The following is a 21,349-nucleotide window of genomic DNA, read 5'->3' as shown; positions in this document are numbered from 1 at the left end:
AAGGTTGCAGGAACAGCAACTCATATTCCGCTTGGGAACCCTGCAGCCCAATGGTATCAATGTGGATTTCACAAGTTTCAAAATCTCCCCTCCCCCTACCGCATCCCAAAACCAGTCCAGCTCGTCCCTGCCTCCCTAACCTGTTCTTCCTCCCACCTATCTCCTCCTCCCACCTCAAGCCGCACCTCCATCTCCTTCCGACTAACCTCATCCCGCCCCCTTGACCTGTCCGTCCTCCCTGCACTGACCTATCCCCTCCCTAACTCCCCACCTACACTCACCTTTACTGGCTCCATCCCCGCCTCTTTGACCTGTTTGTTTCCTCTCCACCTATCCTCTCCTCTATCCATCTTCTATCCGCCTCCCACTCTCTCCCTATTTATTTCAGAACCCCCTTCCCCTCCCCCTTTTCTGATGAAGGGTCTAGGCCCGAAACGTCAGCCTCTCTGCTCCTATGATGCTGCTTGGCCTGCTGTGTTCATCCAGCCCTGCACCTTGTTGTCTCGGATTCTCCATCATCTGCAGTTCCTACTATCTCTGATTCAATTTTAACCTGCATACCTTTGTGTTTTTAGAACTAAGAATGAAATCCAAGGAGCTAGTTGCAGCTAACTGTGGAGTCAGTGATTTGAAAAAATTCCTGGAAGCTGTTTGGACTGAGTAGAAGCCATGCACAATTAATGGTACAGCTGAGAGTGGGGCTTAAGCTACCGAGGAGCAATATAATTGAGCAAGATTAAAGTCCAGAGAAAAACCCCTGTGGTAGCTCTAGCGTGGTGAAAGCTAGTTGTTGATGGAAAGTTGAAGATGTGCCTATTTAAGATGAAAATCATGAAAGAGTGTGAGCTTTGTTGAAACTCCACCCAGTCTTTTGTATACCACAGCCATGAAACAGAAACTGGCAGATTGTGGCAAAATGGTCAAATGAATGGAAACTGACAGAGACACAAATATCTTTCCAGCTTCATGTTAGTGTTATTTAGTACACTTCAGAGTTAATGTAACCTATATATATATTCACTTTTATATAGCAGTGACTATATTATATAATATAATGTACATCTTGTTATGAAAAACAAGAGCATCTTTTGTTGAGATTTACTCATGGACCATCTTTCAACACAGACTATTATGAAGCCCCTGCATTAGCATAGAAAGAAGGTTACTGGGACTATTTGCAGCGTGATGCACTGAGGGAAGCATACTACAGCTTGTAACCAAATTTCTCAGTACTACTTCAGGTATAACAGAGCTTGGCCAGAACACCCTAATTTTCTTTTCCTTCTGTGCAGATCTCTGAGGTCTGCGAGTGACAGTGACTTCCCCAATTGTGTGCAGAATGTGCCATGTCCTTTTCAACTACCTTGCCCAGCTGAACTATTGCCTTCGAGGATGTGATTAAGCACTGGTGCAATTAAAGGAAACAACTCAATACTGAGCACTGCCTTTTATGAGCTTAACTCAAAATCAACAGGCCTGGAAATTAATTTTCAAAACTGAAATTTTTGCATGAGTTTTTCATTCAGGTGCTCTAGTTTCATCCCACAGTCCAAAAATGTGCAGGTTAGGTGGATTGGCCATGCTAAATTGCCCATAGTGTTCAGGGAGCTGTGGATTAGATGTGTTAGCCCTGGGAAATACAGGGTTACAGGGAAGGGGGATGCTCTTCAGAGGGTCAGTGTGGACTTGTTGGGCCAAAGGGCCTGTTTCCACACTGTTGGGATTCTGTGATTCATAGCATAGAATCAGGCCATTCAGTCCACACCAACCTGCCAAAGATCATCCCACTCAGACCCACCTCCTTATCCTCCCACCATAACCCTGCATTCCTGTGTCCAATCCACCTCACCTGCACATCTTTGGACTGTGGGAGGAAACCCACACAAACATGGGGAGAATATGCAAACTCCACACAGATGGACACCGGAGGTTGGGATTGAACCCAGATCTCTGGTGCTGTGAAGCAGCAGTGCTAACCACTGAGCCACCAGGGCACCCTGTGGTGTTAGTGGAAAGAGGTGTGTACTGCAAATATATTTCACACTGGGTGTGCTGATACTCTGGCCATTTCTAGAGTAAAACATGACACTGAGACATATATTGGGTGCATCTGATACAAGTGTATACTTTCAACAGACAAGTGAAAGTAATTTCATTGCATTTCATTCCAAATTTGGAATAGACACCTATTAAAGAAAATTAATACTTCTCAGAAAAAAACAATTTATTTGATGTCAGAATCTATCTTCATTTTCAACATCGTTGTTGAAAGGGCTGATGTGCAACATGAAAACCCATTCAACACAACAGAAACCAATTTGTAAGAAGTTAACCCAGTCTATGTTTTTGCTTTCTGTCACTGGAACATTGTGCACTGCAATAAATTACTAACTGAATTGAATAATATAATACATAGATGCACTATAATGTAAACTGATGAAAAAATGCCCAACTGAGACAAATTGATAACACATAGAATTTGAAATTCATGGTAGTCCCAATCCTTTGTATACACATTAAACAGTATTCATTCCATGCATGGATCACATTTTATATGATGGAAACTACACTGGAAATTACACTACAGCTCAAACAGACAGAAGGGACAAAATTCATGTTCTATAACAGTTTATTTCAATAACCACAAATATGAAATGGTTAGCCACTTTCATGCAAGCCAGCCTTGTTGATTTATCAGAAACCCTGTGACGTGAAGGAGATTTTTAGAGAAACAGGGCATTGTGACCAAGTTATGTTGTGTGATATATCAGAATGAATGTGCTTGTAAGTTAGTCTAAAATTCATTCGTCCATTATTTGACAAAAGCATTGTCATGTGTATCAGTCAATAGCCAGATTATTCACTGTCATGTTATTTGAAGGAGGGAGATAAGACTGAAAGTCACTGTTTGAATAGTGGGAGGAAAGAGGCCATTGCAGTGGGTTTGGTTTATTTTCTATTGTTTTGTTCATTTTAGACCACCCTGACCCTCTCCTACTGTTGTAGGCAGAGTAATGCAATATATAATAATACTTGTGTTAGTCTAGAACCCTGTGTCTATATGTATAAAGCTATGAATTCTACATGTTTTCTAAGCAACCCTATCAAAGTCTCCTGCTCCTTCATAGTTTGTGTATGTCTCATTGTCTCCCACTCAGATCTCACTGTTACCATATATCACTTAACAGTCTGCAATTGGAGTTTGTTGCAGCATTGAAGTCAGATGTTTTATTTTACATGGGGAAACAACAGCGAGATAACTCCAGTGTGGAGCTGGTTGCAACACCATCATAAAGGGTCATAATGACTTTCTTCCACGATTCTATTTGTGAAAACATGTCAAGGTTCATTGGTCTGTTTGTATTGTATGTGAGTAACAATTTAAACGTATTTTCAGTGCAGTAGAAAAGTATTAATCAAAGTGACTGGTGTATTGACTTTTAAGTATCTCTAAATAATCACTGATGAATACACCATAGATCTTGAATCTTTATACATCACTGTGTTAAGCCATTATTTGTTATCAAAGACTTCATTCATCCTGTGCCTTCTTGTGACTAATCTGAGGCATTTTTAATTGCATTCTGTGTCACTGAAGTTTCCACAGTAGCAGATAACTCAGCCACCGACTTTGTTTTAATTCATTCAAGGCATGTGGGATGTGGGCATTGCCGGCTGGGTCAGCATTTATTGTCTGTTTCTGGTTGCCCTTGAGAAGGTGATGCTGAGCTGCCTTCTTGAACAGCTGCAGTCCATGTGTGGTAGGTGCTATTGGTCCTATTGCTTTGGGTCGTTGGGAAACTTGTTCTTCATTCCTCCGAGCATTTACCCTGTCATGCTCCCAGTAGAAAACTGGAAACAGTTTTGACCAGAAAGCTGCTGCATGGTTGTAACATTGCATTCCTCACAGGGGAATTCTGCTGTCTTACCTGGTCAGATTTATATGCGAATGCAGTCCCACATTGATACAATTGGGATTCAAAGCCCTGTGAAATGGCCTAGCAAGCCATTCTGTAAAATGGAAAAGTTTGAAGACTCCAGCAGTTCAAGGACGCAGCCCAATATCAATACATTTTTTGTGACAACTGGGGATCGGTAATAATAAATGCCAACCTGTTCAATGACATCTACATCCCAAGAACGACTAAAAATTCAAACATGCACTTTTACGAGAGCTAAGTAGCCTTTATTCAATAATTCCTATCATGCGTACGGGGTATAAATTGGAGACTTGCTTCAGGACTGTCATTGCTGTGTCAATTTCTGTTTTATTCCATAAATTATGTTATAAAAATGTCATAAATACACAAACGCTTGTATCAAGGATGATGACAGAATAAGATTCATCTTGTAATTTCTAACCAATCTAAAAGGTTTAGTAATACGCTTTTGACTCTTGAAGCGTTGTCTGAGGGCCAGGTGATGCACATTGATGGCAGTTGCTCTTTTTTGTAGTGGAGGTGTGGGTAGTAGGTATTTATGTTTCTCTCTGTCTTGTGAAAGCACTTTAGTATGTCCTGCAGGGCAGAAGTCAGGACTTAGTAGGTCACCTCTGATCCCCCAGTCCCATAAGTCCTCCTTCCCTTCCTCCCCATTTTACACTCTGGCCTCCTCCTTCCCTCCTATCTCCCTAGTTTTCCTTCCTCATGAAGTTTCCACAGAATTTTTTTAATCCCTGGGTCAGCTACGAGTGCCAATGTGGCTTTCTGGCCAATTTTGCTGGTCAAACCTCATCACAATGTGGCTACAAATTGGTTAACTAGCTATACCTTTGGTCTATCTGTGTGAATTTGTGATTTTACCGAAGCAACTTATAATTCCTCAACAAACTTGGATACACCACTCCCTACTGTCCTATGAAGTTATAAATATATATTGTTAAAAGGTAACTGTTGTACTGCAGACCACTGTGAGCTACAGGTTGTTATATTCCATCAATTCATGCGTAGCCCTTAATCTCTCCTCTCTGTGTCTCCCATGGTCCCTGCACCCGTCTCCCCCAATTATCAACCTATATCAGAATCTTCACTCTCAATCCTTTGCATTTTGATTTTCAAGAGTAAGTTCTTGTCCAGAGCTTTGCCAAATGCTTTCTGGAAGTCAATTTAATTGCGTTTGACTCTGTAAATCACAAGTTTCTGCGGAATGTGCTCCAAAAAATATTTAGATGCCCAAGAAACATCATTATAGTCCCGCAATTACTTCCTGATGAAATGATGGCCAATGTCTCAAGTGGGTGACCTGAAACAGAAGCTTTCAAACTCCAGACTGGGGTCAGAATAGGGTTGTTGCAGTTACACAGGAATTCTATAGTGTGGCACATGGAATCACGTGAGATGATTCCACATAATAAAATATGGCCTAAACCCATACTTCTTGCAACCTACTTGATATCATCAAAGGTCAAATACCCTCTGGTGTCAGCATTAAATACTGACCCAATAGATAATGCTTTAATAACAGTCTTTTCCTGCCAAGGTTAAACTGACCATTAAAAAAAACATGATCTACAGTTTGCAGTTGACTACTGCAGTATCATTGCCCACTCTGCATCAGATTTGCAAGCCACTCTCAATCTCTTCAATTCTGTTCTATATTCTATGTAATTCTGTATACAAGACACTCAGTCTGACCTTGAAGATCACCAAAACAAAAGTCATAAATCAATCCACGCCTAGTCAGCCAAATATTTTACTTCCCATATATGGTGAAGCAATATGGAATATGTTGAGCACTTCCCACAGCTTGACAGATACCTCTTTCAGAAAGTCATCTGTGACAAAGAGATCCAGCACTTGATCAGCTGGGTCAGTTCAGCCTTATACAAACCACAGATTGGGTGATTGTCAACAAGTCGACAAAATTCTTTGTAGACAAAGCAGTACTGTGTATTAGTCACACATAATAGCACCAGGGAAATGTTATTCACAATGCCTCCATCACATCCTCTAAATTCAACAGGAGGACCATGAAACAAACACCAATGTGCTTCTTGAAGCTAGCTTCGTTAGTGTTCAGGCCAAATCTCCTGCAAAATCAGTGTCCAAATGGCTAAAAGCCAACTCCATTACCAGATCCTGTTCTCTCAACTTTAAAAAGGACAAAGAAAAACACTTCAAAGGCAATGTGAAGCTCTCTTTCAAGTGTGACAACATTGACCTTAATGGCTGGGATGAGTTTGCTCCCCATCATTCAAAATGGTGACAACCTGTCCATCAGGTTGCATCACACTTTGAGTCATAATGTCTTAATGAAGAGGCTGAATGGCCACAAAAAAGGAAAGAAAAGAAAGCAAATCCTGAGCTGAATACATCATTGGACATCCTGCCAAATGTGCCAATATTGACAGGTCAAGAATGAATTTGTTCAAACAGATAAAGACTGATAATGCGGAGTGGACATCATCCTCAATTTGGGAAGTGGCTCAAATCACTGTCACTGGTAGGCAACATCCACAAGCAGTGACACCCTGATTGAGGCACATGTGGTGGTGAGAATGGGACTGATAAGCTCCTTTCACCAGCTGCTAAAATGTAAAATCTCCCATTTTATCCCATATTTTATTTTGTTCCCATCTGCAAGGTTGTATGAATAACCTACAGCCGTTTCTGCTGTGTTTTGTAGCTGGGGGCTATGAGATGTAGAGGCATTGCCAAAGTAGCATGAGGGAGTAGCTGACCCCGTCAACATGAACAGCTGAAATCCGACACCTTGTGAAGCATTGTGTCTACATTCTACAGCATTACTGTACTGTGATATAGGTGCCACATGAAACCAACGCTGCAACGTTTCACTGGCGTATGGTAGCATAACATGAGACAATGGTTCAAATCCTTGTTGAAGTTATTATAATTACCTCATACAATCTTATATTAACATTCAACATGAACACAAAGGAGACTATATCAGTCGTTCATTAGACATGTTTTATTGTATTATTGAAATCATGATATCTGTTCCGAACTGACACAACATAGTTATAATTGTAAAAAATGCAGCATTTACATGCCAGAGCTTTGCATGCAAAATTTATGACTAATAACATTAAATAAAATATTCAGGTATCCATAGCTTTTAAGTTCACTCATTCATCAGTCTCCTGCAGTGTAGCTGCCACTTGTGCAGTAAGAATAATTACAAGCAGGGGTTGAGGGAAGGCTATGTTATTTCTATATTCCGACCTAAACACCTTCAGTTGTTATTCAAAGTTACATTCATGTAAATGAAATCTTTATGGAGAGCTGTCTAACCTGTAAGAGGTTGCATTGGGACATTAAATTTCTGTGTGTATGTCATCAGTACAGCAGAAAGAAGAAAAAGTATGCATGACTATACTGATGTTTATTGTCTCATAATCTCATTTTGACATGGGGCAAAAATCTGAGACTCCTATCTGCCCTTGCAGGTGCATTAGAAAGATCCAACAGCACTATTCTGTAGAAACACAGTGAGTTAGAATCATACAATACAGAAGAGGCCATTTGGCCCATCAAGTCTGTACCACCAAAGCTACATTAAATCTATTCTAGAATTGAATCCCTACAGTGTGAAAACAGGCCATTCAGTCCAACAAGTCCACACCACCCCTCCGAAGAGCATCCCACCCAGATTCATTCCCCTGATTTCCTGTGTCTAACCCACCTAACCTAAACATCCCTGGGCGCTATGGGCAATTTAGCATGGCCAATCCACCTACCCTACACATCTTTGGACTGTGGGAGGAAACTGACCACAGACACGGGGAGAATGTGCAAACTCCACACAGTCACTGAGGCTGGAATTGAACCTGGGTCCCTGGCGCTGTGAGGCAGCAGTGCTAACTACTGAGCCACCGTGCTGCCCATCTTCCAACATTAAGCCCACATCCTTGAATAGTCAAGTCTCCTTTCAACCTTCTATGCTCCAACAGAAACAATCCAAGCTTATCCAACCTCTTTTCGTTGCGAAGGTGCTCCATCCCAGGCAACATCCTGGTGAATCTCCTCACACCCTCCAGTGCAATCATATCGTTCTTATAATGTGGAGAACAGAACTACACACAATTCTCCAGCTATGGCCTAACCAAAGTCCTATACAGTTCCAACATAACCTCCCTACTTTTATTACTTATATTTCGACTGATAAAGGCAAGTTCACTCCGTTGTCCTGACCATTATATAATCCTCAATTAGCATCACCGAAAATAAGCATCAATAATATTTGGAACCAGTGCACAAGCTGGCAATCTCATTTTCACATTACCAGCATGGAAATAATGGGCTGATCACATCATTCTCATATGACATGATAACTACCAGAAGATCCTAAGACCACACCTTCCAAACCCACAATCACTTCCATCTAGAAGGACAAGGGCAGCAGATGCATAGGATTTCTACCACCCGCATATTCCCCTCCAAGCTATTCAGCCTCCTGATTTGGAATATATTGCTGTTCATTCATTGTCACTGGATCAAAATTCTAGAATTTCCTCCCTAACAACACTGTGGGTTGACCACACATTGACTGCAATGGTTTAGGAAGGCAGCTCACCACCATCTTCTCAAGAGTGATAAGGATTAGCAATAAATGCTGTGCCCAGCCAGCGATGCCCACATCCCATGAATGAATAAAAAGGAACTCATTTCAAAAATATTTCATTGACTTGGAGTTTCCAGGTATTGTGAAGGGAGTTGTGTAAGTGTTGTACTAGTAATATCACTGGACTCGTAAGGGGCATCTATTTAAACTTCACCAAAGTGTAATGGAATCTAAATTTGGTAAATAGATCTGGAAATAGTAATTTGTCTCAACTATGGTGGCCATCAAAATAGCACTAATTATTTTAAAACTTCATCCTTTAAAGAAGGAAATCATTTGACTTTTTGTGGTGTTTCCTATAAGATTTGAGGCCCATAGTAATGTAAATGACTCCTAACTGCCCTCTGAAATGGCCTAGCAAGCCATTCATTTCAGGGGCAGTTAGGGATGGCAAGAAATGCTGGCCTTGTCAGTGATGCCTCCATTCTGTGAAAGAAGGAATAAATTCTTCATTGTCATTTTAGGATTGAAGAATGGCAACTTAGCTGATTTTCTTGCTTATGAATAGAATATAATTTTTCACTCTGTAGGAATTTTTAGTGGAAAGTGAAATATTTATACAATCTGAAAGGAAATGAGAACTGTCCATTTTTTTGTGATTTAACTAATTACAGCAAGCAAGACACAATTTCTCATTTGTCATTCAAAGAGGAATTTCACTTCAAGCAAAGGAAATAACGTTTTTGGCCACTTCTAAAGGGAGGTAATTTGCCATTGAATTGGGACCAAAGACAGCAACAATAAGCATTTGTTGTCTGTAGATGTTGAATTAGTGCTACAGTGAGATTGCTTTGGATTGAAATCATAAGATTGATTTTTTTGTAACCGTGCACAATATCCTGAGGATTCATCTGTAAATTAAGATTGCTTAATGTGATTCACTACAGATATTGGTTGAATAAAGACAGGTTTTATAACAGTCCCAGATTTTATAAGTAATTGACTTTTGAGTAAAGTGGGAGAAAGCAGTCATTTTTGAGTGAGGAATTGAAAGTGGGGACAGATTTTGATGGGTTGTAAAGGTTGTACATGTCAATTATCAAGGAGTGGGAGGAATATGATGAAAGAACAAGTTTAGGTTTTTTTCACTGGGAAAACCCAGGACTGTCACTTTAGCCAGATTGACTCTGTACCACCATACATCCGTCATTTCTTCTCCAACAAACGGAGAATGCTGGAGAAACTCAGCAGGCCTGGTAGCATCTGTGGAGGGATGGTATTTTATCCCAGTTTATTTAGGAGTCAGTAAGCTGTAAAACCATAGAGGGGACCTGTTCTCTCCCTTTCAAACTTTAGTTTACATCCATTTACATCTCTTTTTCTCTTTCATCACCATTAACAATCCACCTTGTTTCTTGCACTAAGTGTCTATAGAAGGAGAACTTGCTCCTTCATACCTTTGTCAAAATTATATATAGAAAACTGTTCTCAATACCTTTCAGCTTGCAAGAAAATTTCACTTTGAAATCATTGATCGCTTCTACTTTCACAGTCTTAAGCAGTGAGGTGCAGGTCATTACCACTTGTAGTATAAAGGAATTTCTTCTTCACATCCCACTGCATCTCATGCTTGAAACCTCAACTCTTTCTTCCCTGGTCCTTGTATAATTGTTCACAGGAACAGCTTTTCCTTTTCTACCTTTCCTAAACCAATTTATAATTGAGTACAACGTAACCAAACTTCCCCTCAATCTTCTTTGCTGCAAGAATAATAGTCTCAGCTTTCTTTTGAATTCTATGATGTAAGAAGTTAGACTTATTTATATTTTAATATTATTTATTTTAGAGCTTGAATCTAAGCTTGTGGCATGTGGGTTTTGATCTATGTGCCTGAAGGGGATTTAATGATTAACTTGTAAGTGTTTCTGGAGCCATGGTGATTTATTTAAAAAAAACAGTATATAAGGGAGTTTTTGTTGTGTCATAAGAGTTTCCATTAGGAGGGTTTTTATGAATAGAGTTAACAGTTACACACTGGGCTTTCAGTTTTGAAGGTCAGAGATTGTTATTTTTCTTTTTAATTGGGGAAACTCTCAGAGCTTGCAAAAAAAACCTTTTCGGTTTTCGTTTGGAGACTTTGTAAAAGACCTAGCTGAAGCTGCATGTGTAAAATAGTTGCTTGTGATGAAAGGAGGCGGTTTAGAACTCTTAAGAAATAGATGTCCTCAGTGTAAGTAGTTTAGTTTGAAAGTTACAGAAGTGTTTAATTATAACCCTGAAGGGGTTAATTGAAACTAAGAAAGTCTAAGTTCAGTTGTTTGAAGGGTCCAGGAAGAGGCTGTCAAATCATCAAGATGGGGAATAGAAGCCACAGTTAAATTAAAGTCTAATGTTATAAAAGAGAAGGGAATTGTCTCTGGCAGACCTTTTGGAATTAATGGAATTGTATTTTGCTGGGTGTATCTAAATCTTTATATTTGCATTATATGCAAATAATTAAGTTAATTCTATTTTATCTTAATTGCTTTTAGGAAATAAACTTATGTTTTATCGTTAAAACCAAATCAGCAGCATAGTGTTTTGGTGTTTCGATGAAAGACCACCTTGTTCAAACTTAGAAGCAATATACAAGCTATCGAGCCAGATTTCAGTCTGGAACCTGACATATCCAGTAATCTTATCAGCTTGGATCATATCAATCCAACAGAAGTGAAAATTGAGAAAAATGTTTCAGGAACTGCCACTTCACTTTTGCCTGGTTTGCATGGATTCCTGGACAAATTTTACTCCAACATTTCCACATTTGTTTGAATGAGGCAGCACTCTTTTTTATTCTTATCAATGAAATAGTTTGAGATAAAAATGAACTCAAGCCCATTTGGTGCAAGCGCAATGCTTTACCCAAGTGTGTACTACTTTAGACAAAACCTGGTGATGCCATAGCCTGAATCCAGTCCAATGGCAAGGTTGGCCCCTTTGATGGCAAAATCCACTTCACAAATTTTCTTTCGTGATGTTTACTCCAAACCTGATTATTTTGTGATCGGAAATGTTACAACGTTCATTCACATAGTCTTCAATTTGAATTAGTCCATTTGTAGTCCACAATATCCATACAGTAATGATTGAAGAACGTCAGAACAGAAAGCTCCACTACTGATGATCAATAACAATGGCCTGGATTTTATGCAGAAGTGGTGTCCCATCAAGCAGCCATAAGGTGGAGACAAGCCCATCTCTGTCAGTCCTGGAAGCCACAATTAGCTTTTACAATCCTCAGGAAAGATGTCCCAAGAACCGCCAGCTGGGAGCCTCATAGTCTCAACATCATCATCAGGAATAGTGACTCCTGTGGGGACTGTAAGCTGTGCCCAGAGAAGCCACAAAGTAGGAAGGCTGGAGTGCAGGTTAGTGGGGACAGGGCTTGCTAGGGTCAATTGTACAGATCCAGGAAAGCTATGGGCACAGGCTTGGAGTGGGGTTGGAACTGGTTGTAAGGTCAGAGGTTTTCTTCCAGCCTGGGCAGTCTTTGCCAGCAGGTGGGTGTAGTGAGGCCTCTGTGGGCCATAGGATACCCCATCATGGAGTACTCCCCCCATCATCCTCATGTCCTCAGGGAGGCTACACACCTTTACTAGGTAGTTTTCCCAGTGCTGAAATGTCCATCACCCACTGGTATTTCACTTCCAGCACCAGGAAGAGGTTCTTAAGTGGGCCTTAATTGGCCACAAGAGTCTTGACTGGCCTAAGGATGGGCAGGCTGCCTGTCATCTGTATCACTGCTGCTAAAGTTGCAATGGAGGTGGGAAGACAACAGGCACAGTAACCTCTTGCTTTTCCTCTTAATTTTATGTCTTCCACCTCTTCCTGGGAGGAGTGCAGGATGATATTCCAGTGTGGAGTTTTCAACACAAGGAATTTTCAACTGGAATCAGCGTGGTCATCAATCAATGGTTTCAATTCAATATCTTGGCAATATACTTCCATTTTCCAATAGCCTCAAGAGGTGATCAATCAGTGTGCACTTAACCTCAGCAGTTATCATAATGGTGGTTCAGCTGAAATGCTATGTATTCTCCCAGTTTGGTTTTCACCAAGCAAGGCTCTGTTTAGACCACATTTGGAATCACTGTGAGCAGTTCTGGGCATGGCACATTATAAAGGATACAATTTCTGCCTTGGAGTAAGTGCAGTATAGATTCACCAGATTGATACCTGGACTCCAATGGTTACATTACAGGAGACATTGCACAAATGAGGGTTAATTATGTACAGTTCTGAGAACCAAGTTATCAAAAGGATGAGAATGCATTGGAGAGAGTGCAGAAAGCAATTTACAAGAATGGTTCCAAGCTTGAGAAGTTTCAGTTATGAGGATGGATTGAAGAAGTTGCGACTGTTCTTGGAGAAGAAGGAGGCAAAGAAGACATCTGATTGAGGCTTTCAAAATCATGAGCAGGTATAATAAAGTGGATAAAGAGAAACAGTTCCTGCTCCTAAAAGGATTAAGAACCAGATTTAAAGCAATTTTCAAAAGGAGCAAGAATAAGCTTTTTAACCTAGTGAGTAGTTAGGGTGTGGAATGTACTGCCTGAAGTATGGTGAAGGCAGGTTCAATTGAGGTATTAATAAATGCTGTTCAGTATCTGGTGCCATCAATTCTTGCTCAGGGCACAACAAGAATTAAAAAATTAACATTGAATATTACCAATAGATTTGGATTCTCCTCTAATAAGAGAGCTATGTTACAATGTCACTTTAGAAATTAAGTAGGACAAGATGCTCCTTGTGTCTGGTTTATTGGTTTCTCGGAGTTTATGTATCATTCTGTATATACATGCTATTTCTTTTATGTACGATACAATAGATAGCCACCAAATGTCGTAATGGGTGGAAACTTTGCTGGAATTGAGCCAGATGTTAATCTTAACCAAACTCTTTGCCCATAGTTCAGTTCCAGCATTGCGTCACCTGTCACAACTCTGCTGGCAGAGCCGTCACTGTTCATATCTTTACACTGAAAGGCAAGTTTATCTACTCCATCCACCACCAGGTATCCAGACAAGTGTGAGCTGGAAGACTCAATATTGTATTCAAAAACATACACACCAAGGTAAGGAATCAAAAACTTTCCACTTCCGGGTGCATAGCCAGCACCATAGTTGACATAGAGATGGTTAAACTTGATTGGACCGGGTTTTTTCATCTCATAGGTGTGTGCTACAAAGAATGTCACCATCGGAGCATATCTGTAGGATCCTTTTGAAAAATCTAACAAAGGATTCAAAGGAAAATCAAATGATTAGTTTGATAATGAGAAAAATTCTGTCCCTGAGTCATTGAATGTTTCATTATCTGCTGCAATTATCATATTAACCAGTTAAAAAGAGCAAGCATTAGCTATGATAATCAATAATATTTCCAATAGGGAATTCAGAAGGAACCTCTTCTAACCATGGTTAGAATGTGGCTTTCACTATCACATGGAATAGTTGAGATGAGTGGAAAAGTTGCCTTTCAAGGAAAACTTGCAAAAGACAAGAGGGAGTAAGGAGTAGAAAGGAAGGCTGAAAGAGTTAGAGGGAGAGAGATGAGAGGAAGTTCTTGTGGAGAATAAACACTGTCTTGGGCCAGTTGGGCTGATGGGCTGATTCTGCGCTGTAAATTCCACTGAACTTTTACTTCAGCAATTTTAGTGTTCTAAATCAAAATGTTAAATTTATTAAAGGTATCATGGTTAAAGGGGAATTTAATCATTGTGAGCAGCATAATTGCTGCCACTAGATTGTGAAAGGAAACAATGTATAGTTCATGCAAAATACAAAAATATTTCAGTTACCTTTAACCTCAACACCTCTCCATTATATGAGGGAAACTTTACAATACCAGTAAAAAGGTGAATTGCTTGAGCAGAAGAGGACTTTGCTCTTTCTTGTGACTCCAACTTTAAAGGGGTAAAAAAATCCAGATTTGATATTTTCTCTTACACTGGATCCAAATAAGTATCTCAGCTTTGGAATATGGCCTGATTCTTGCTTGGCACAGAATCAGCCTGTTTTGCACATTTCCATGTATCATTTCACTTAAAGAATCAGCCTTTAAATATGGCTTAGTCCTTTGACTAAGTTAAGATGAAATAATTCATTTAGTTTCTTTTGACAAATGTTGGAAGTTATGTCATTGCAAAGAATGCTACCAATTTATCCACAATATGATTGAATTTTACATCCAGGGACTAAGACGGTTATTTTAAACATAAATAAGGGCAACTACGTTGTGATGGAAGCTTAAATTAATTAACCGGTATTGGGCTAGAAGATAAATCAATAAAGAAGTAGTGGCAGGCATTTAAAGGATGCTTCAACACAAGTATATTATTACAGTAAAAAAAAATTCAAAGGGAGGACTCATCATCCACTGCTAACTAAAGTGATAAAATCAGGTAAATGTACAAAGGTGAATGGCAGATCAGATGAACGGTTAGAATATAAAAGATGTCAGAGAAGTACAAAAAGATGAATCACATGGAAGAAATTAAATTATGAAAAGAAGCTAGCTCAAAATATAAAAACAAACAACAAGCGTTTCTATAGGTATAGAAGAGTTCTGATGAAGGGTAACTGGACTGGAAATGTTAACTCTGTTTTATCTCCACAGAGGCTGCCAGACCTGCTGTGTTTCTCAAGCATTTTCATGGTTTTTGTTTCAGATCCCCGGCATCCACAGTTCTTTGTTTTATTAAAGAGTTACTGGAAATGTAGAATTTGAAACACAAACAGATCAGTCGGGCTAATGGGATGAATGGTCTACTTTGACTCCGAAATCATATGTTCATAAAACACGTTTTGTTTAAAAGTGTAAGACTGGGAGGTAATGTTTTTGGTTTGGTCCTTGACAGAATTCCAGCTCCCAGTTTGGAAGGTTATGAATTTAAGTACCACTCCAGGATTTGAGTATCTAATCTATGTTGACACTTCAGTGAAGTATGGAAGGATTACTGCTTTTTTCTGAATGAAATGCTAAACTAGAACTCCCTGTACTTGCTCAGGGAAACATAAATGGTCTCATGGCTCTCGCTAAAAAGTCGGGATTTGTCCCAGTGACCTGAAAGCTACTCATCCTTCAATCAATATAACCAATAACAGATAAACTGAGTCATTTATCTCTTGCTGTTTGTGGCACTTTAGCTTGTAAATCAGCTGCAATATTTGTTGCCATACAGTGACTGCACCCCAGAAGTAAAGCGCTTTAAGATGCGTTCAGGAGTTTAGAGACTGTCAACAAATGCAAGCATTTCTTTCTTATGTAAGAAGTTTGTGGCAGTTTAGTGACTGTCAAGAAATACATGGGCCACTGTTGTGTACACCTCTGAGCTAACGTCTTGAATCCAAACAACATATTTCTCCTAAGAGTCTGAAGAAGCTTTGTATCATTTGATGAAGTTTGGTCCTGAGCAATTCTGGGCTTGGAATCTCTTTTCATATATAATTGAGTACAATCGTTGAGTATTCATGCTGTCCAAATTTTCAAGGAATCCTATTTTTTCAAATCTGAGTAGTACATGGTCGTAGAATCATAGAATTCCCTACAGTGTGGAATAAGGCCATTCAGCTCATTGAGTGTGCATCGACCCTTTGAAGACCATCCCACCCAGACCCACCCTCTACCCTATCCCTGTAACCCTGCATTCCCCATGGCCAATCCACTCAGCCTGCACATCTTTGGACTGTGAGAGGAAACTGAAGCACCCGGAGGAAATCTACGCAGACCCAGGGAGAACATGCAAACTCCACACAGACAGGTGGCTCAGGCTGGAATCGAACCTGGGTCCCTGGTGCTGTGAGGCAGCAGTGCGAACCACCGAACCACCGTGCCAACTTATGGTCCTCAATGTTGAGATGTTGGTGCACGTATTCCGATTTAAAATGGAGCAATATGGAAAATCCTCAGATTGTTTCAGTTCTGAATACTGGTGAGGGCGATGGTTCCTCTGTGAATGCAGCCAGGTGCCAAGTTCATGTTACTCAGGGTGTATCACCTGTGCTGGGAGGTAGTGAGTTTGGGAAAGCAATAGTGACAGGAAATTCAATAAGTGGGTCAGGGGATGGCAGTTAGCATATGAATCAAAGTAATACCAAGAGTATGGGGTTCTATCACCATTCCAGCCGAGGTACACTTGAGGCCTGGTTACTCAGCATACCCATAGTAAGGTATCATGGCACTTTGCATGCTTCAGGATACAATCAACAAGGATTTGCCTTTTGATTGAGAACTGGTAGATGTTAAGTTACTGAAGGTTTCTTTTTGATAGGGATGGGAAGAGAGAATCCAAAAATAAATACTGAAAGTGGAGAAGTTCAGAACCAGCACTGTCAATGTCACTAACTGAGTTGAACACCTTGAATATTTTGCTTTAGGGCCTCAATTATTTGTATGATTAAAATTTTGTGCATATTTACAAACAGAACCAAACCCTAGCTGAGCTATGCCCAAAGTGATGTAATCAGTTTGTAATGCTAGAAATTTTGACTGTGCTATAATGCTTTTGTACTGAAACAGTCATCTTATTGAAACCACACAAAGACATTAGAATATGGGAAATTGGAGAAGGAACAGGCTGTTCAGCCCCTTGAGTCTCTTTTGCCATTCATCAAGATCTTGACTGACCTACCTCAGTGCCATTTTCCCACATTAACTCCATATCCCCTGATGTCTTTGAAATCTAGAACGCTACATTTTTCCTTCTTGAACATGCTCAAGGACTGTGTTCCCACAGCCCCCTGGGGTAGAGAACACTAAACATTCACCATCTACTGAGTGAAGAAATTGTTTCACATCTCAGTCCTAAATGGATTATCTATTATTCTAAGGTTATGTTTCCAGATCTCAATTTATTGATCTCATTGATGGGTTCTATTGATGCAACAGCACACTGTACTACCTGGGGGGAAAGAAAGAGCTCATTTTGATCAATTTACTTGGATATTTCATCTGTTAAAGCTGTTGCTTTCTCTGTCGGACCAAGCCTTGTTCACTGTACAGGAATAAATATACAGAGACAAAATTAAAGAATCTCACCTGTCTTCAAGGCATTTTCATCCAGTAGCTTTTCATCACAGCTGGGACCACCAAATGGGGGACGACAAGCACAGACAAAGCCTTTTCTTTGGTTAATACATGTTCCACCATTCTGGCATGGGCTACTGGTACAGCTGGTGGATTCCACTGCAAATACAGATGCCAAGAGTCAATCTAAAATTGGTGAGAATTTTACAGTACTCTCTTCAGCACAAGGACATTTTGGGAACCTTCAGCCACCTCAAAAAGATATGCGTTTGTCTGACTGTATGAATCTTGTCCTCTGAAATAGCCATCAACTTCATTGAATCTGCCAATTATCAGCTCCTATTGTTACTATGTACTCACTGCTTTGTGTGTTGTGGATAGAATAGAATCCCTACAGTGTGGAAGCAGGCCCTTCAGCCCAACAAGTTTACACCAAACCTTGGAGCATCCCACCTAATCTACACATCCCTATGGGCAATTTAGCATGGCCAATTCACCTAGCCTGCACACCTTTGGACTGTGGGAGGAAACCGAAGCACACCCACGCAGACATGGGGAGAATATGCAACCTCCACACAGACAGTTGCCTGAGGCTGGAACCGAACCTGGGTCCCTGGTGCTGGGAGACAGCAGTGCTAACCACTGAGCCACCATGCCACCCTGGGAAACACTAGTCAATAATGATAGCAGGGTGTAGCTGTTAGCAAGTTTGTGAAAAAGATTATTTCAAGTTCAACCTTGCAGTTTTGATGTTTTCAGCATTTTGATGTTGCAGCAACCCCTATATGCATCCACTCTTTACTTTTGAAATTTTCATGCTTGTATCCAAATCCAATGACAGAACTATCTCCTTTGCTGAAGAAGGGTCGAGACCCGAAACATCAGCTTTCCTGCTCCTCTGATGCTGCCTTACCTGCTGTGTTCATCCAGCTCTTCACCTTGTTATCACAGAACTACCCCTCCCTATTTCTGTAACCTGCTCAGCTAATCTCTGTGATCTATGATCTCCTCCAATCTAGAATCTTTCTCATCCCAACACTCTGAAATTCCCCTCCTAAATCTTACCAGCGGTTTATCTCCTTTCCTCCTATCCTGATTACCATGATTTTGACACCCATCCATTATCTCTTTAATATATGGCTTGATGTCAAATTTTGTTTGGTGAAGCTTTTCTGAAGTGCCTTGGGGCACTTTATTATATTAAATATATTATGCAAATAAACGTTGTTGTTTTGTTGAACACCTAAGTTGCAAACTTTCCATACTCTAATGTCACACAAATCGACAGCAACATTAGTCATTGTTTACATAGAAATGTAGAAAATAGGAGCAGGAGTAGGTCATTTGAGCCAGTAGGGCTGATCTGACATTCAACATGATCATGGCTGATCCCTTATTTCAACACCATACTTGCAGTCTTTCCCCAAACACCTTCACACCTTTAGCTTCTACAAACCTATTTATTTCTTTCTCAATTATATTCAGCAACCTCCACAGCCTTCTACTGTTCAGAATTCCATAGGTTTAGCACCATGTGAATGAAGAAACTTTTCCGTATCCCAGTCTGAAATGACCAACCATGCATCCTAAGTCCATGACCTCTTGTTTCTTGACTTGTTGCAGTCCCACCCTCTTTCTGCGGCAACATCACAAAGCTAACAGACCTGCAGCCCAATGGTATCAATGTGGATTTCACAAGTTTCAAAATCTCCCCTCCCCCTACCGCATCCCAAAACCAGTCCAGCTCGTCCCTGCCTCCCTAACCTGTTCTTCCTCCCACCTATCCCCTCCTCCCACCTCAAGCCGCACCTCCATCTCCTACCGACCAACCTCATCCCGCCCCCTTGACCTGTCCGTCCTCCTGGACTGACCTATCCCCTTCCTAACTCCCCACCTACACTCACCTTTGCTGGCTCCATCCCCGCCTCTTCGATCTGTTTGTTTCCTCTCCACCTATCCTCTCCTCTATCCCTCTTCTATCCGCCTCCCACTCTCTCCCTATTTATTTCAGAACCCCCTTCCCCTCCCCCTTTTCTGATGAAGGGTCTAGGCCCGAAACGTCAGCCTCTCTGCTCATATGATGCTGCTTGGCCTGCTGTGTTCATCCAGCCCTGCACCTTGTTGCCTTTGCAAACACCTGACTGCTTCACTAATATTCACCTACTGTGTGAGTCAAGTTTACACCATTGTGCTTGAGTAATAGCAGCCTTGGAAGCTGCTCAGTCACACTTAACCACTAGCAGTTCAAGAGGAAGGCCCACTACCAGCATTTAAGAGCAGCTATGGTTAGCCAATGAACTCAGGCCTTGCAAACAATATTCAGACTTAAGAATGAATTGTTATAAAATCTGTCCATCTTCATCTAGGTTGACTCCATGGTCTATGCTTAAACTACCACTCTTCACTGAATGCTTGAAAAGTCATTTTATTGATAGGGAAACCCGGTTCTAGAGGTAATTAAAGTGGGAGGAGGCTTATGTGGAATGGAACTTCCAAAACAAGTGAGTTGGGCTGAATGGTAGGTTGTGTGCTGTTAATCAGGTTATTCCAGGGAATAATCATGTTCCTATTTACAAAGTTCTTAAAGGCATCATTTACTAAATTTCTGAAACTTGCTCAAGTGCTATACCTTCTGCGGAACTATTGGTGACATAGCCTTCAGCCATTATGTGGAATTCTTTTCTTAAGCCTTACCACCTTGTCACATCTCTTCCAATCTTTTAAACCCACCTGAGTACCTTCACCAGCAATCACACTGTTACTCACATCCCCTAACTTGCTTTTCCCCGTTTATTATCCAACCTCCAAACTCTGACTTCTAATAAACTATATTAAGTTCTGCAACATCTAAAGCAGAGAAGGAGAAAGAAAGACTGGCATTTATACAGCACCTTTCATTACTTCCATGTGTACCAAAGGGCTTTACAACAATGAAGTACTTTTGAAGTGCAGCTACTACTTAACAGAAGAATTGTGGCATTCCATTTTTATGTAGTAAGCTCCTACTAAAAATAATACAATAGCAGCCCAGACATGCAGATTTTTGTGATATTGAATATTGGCAAGGACCATTTGCTCTTCTTCAAAATAATACCATGAGATCTTTTAAATCCACTTGAGAGGACAGACAGGACCTTAGTTCAACATCTTGTCTGAAAAACAGCACCACCAAAGGGGCATCACTCCCTCAATACTTCCTCGGTCTTAATTTCAGTGCTCCAGTTCTTGAGTGGAACATGAACCATAACCTTTTAATTCAAAGACAAGAGTGCTACCATATGAGCCATAGCTGACAATAGGACAGAGAGACAGGTTGCCTTCTTTGAGAATCCTATTGCTGCTCCACATTATATTACTCCTGGCCTGAAGTACTATCATTAACAAATCCACTGCTATCTTTGCTCAAAGTGTCTTCCTTCCCTGAAGAACTACCACCCATTTCTCCTCCCCAGCCTCTATCATCCCCTGAGAGGACAACATAAGCAAATTTGGAACAACATACCTGCTGTCCTTAACTGAACATAGAAAGCAGAGGCAACCAGTTAAGAATGTGCCTCCAAGAAGATTGTGCCTGAGTGAGCACTGCAGACCTTTGCAAAGACAGGACCCAGAAATGATTCAGAGTTTGAAAACAATCTAGCACACGCATCATCCTCCGATACTTCCGCCATCTGCAATCCGACCCCACCACCAAAGACATCTTTCCCTCCCCACCTTTATCTGCTTTCCGGAGGGACAACTCTCTCCGTGACTCCCTTGTCCG

At 40.6% G+C, this 21,349-nt stretch overlaps 1 protein-coding gene across 2 annotated transcripts in view; it reads right to left on the bottom strand.

The window, feature by feature from the left end:
* Positions 1-13,302: 13,302 nt before the first annotated feature.
* Positions 13,303-21,349, bottom strand: part of LOC109927266 (multimerin-1) — a 54,380-nt gene continuing 46,333 nt past the window's right edge. For both annotated transcript variants that reach the window (XM_020527239.2, XM_048602563.1), the window contains 2 exons: positions 17,599-17,745; positions 13,303-13,791 (listed from right to left, as the gene is read on the bottom strand). In XM_020527239.2, coding sequence (XP_020382828.2) covers positions 13,370-13,791; positions 17,599-17,745 — 569 coding nt within the window. In that variant the 3' untranslated portion in view covers positions 13,303-13,369. The remainder of the gene's footprint in view (positions 13,792-17,598; positions 17,746-21,349) is intronic.

This window comes from Rhincodon typus, chromosome 1 (assembly GCF_021869965.1).
Source record: "Rhincodon typus isolate 14 chromosome 1, sRhiTyp1.1, whole genome shotgun sequence".
NCBI classification, from domain to species: Eukaryota; Metazoa; Chordata; class Chondrichthyes; order Orectolobiformes; family Rhincodontidae; genus Rhincodon; species Rhincodon typus.
Note: the sequence above shows the minus strand (reverse complement) of the source record. Positions and strands in the feature narration are given on the sequence as shown.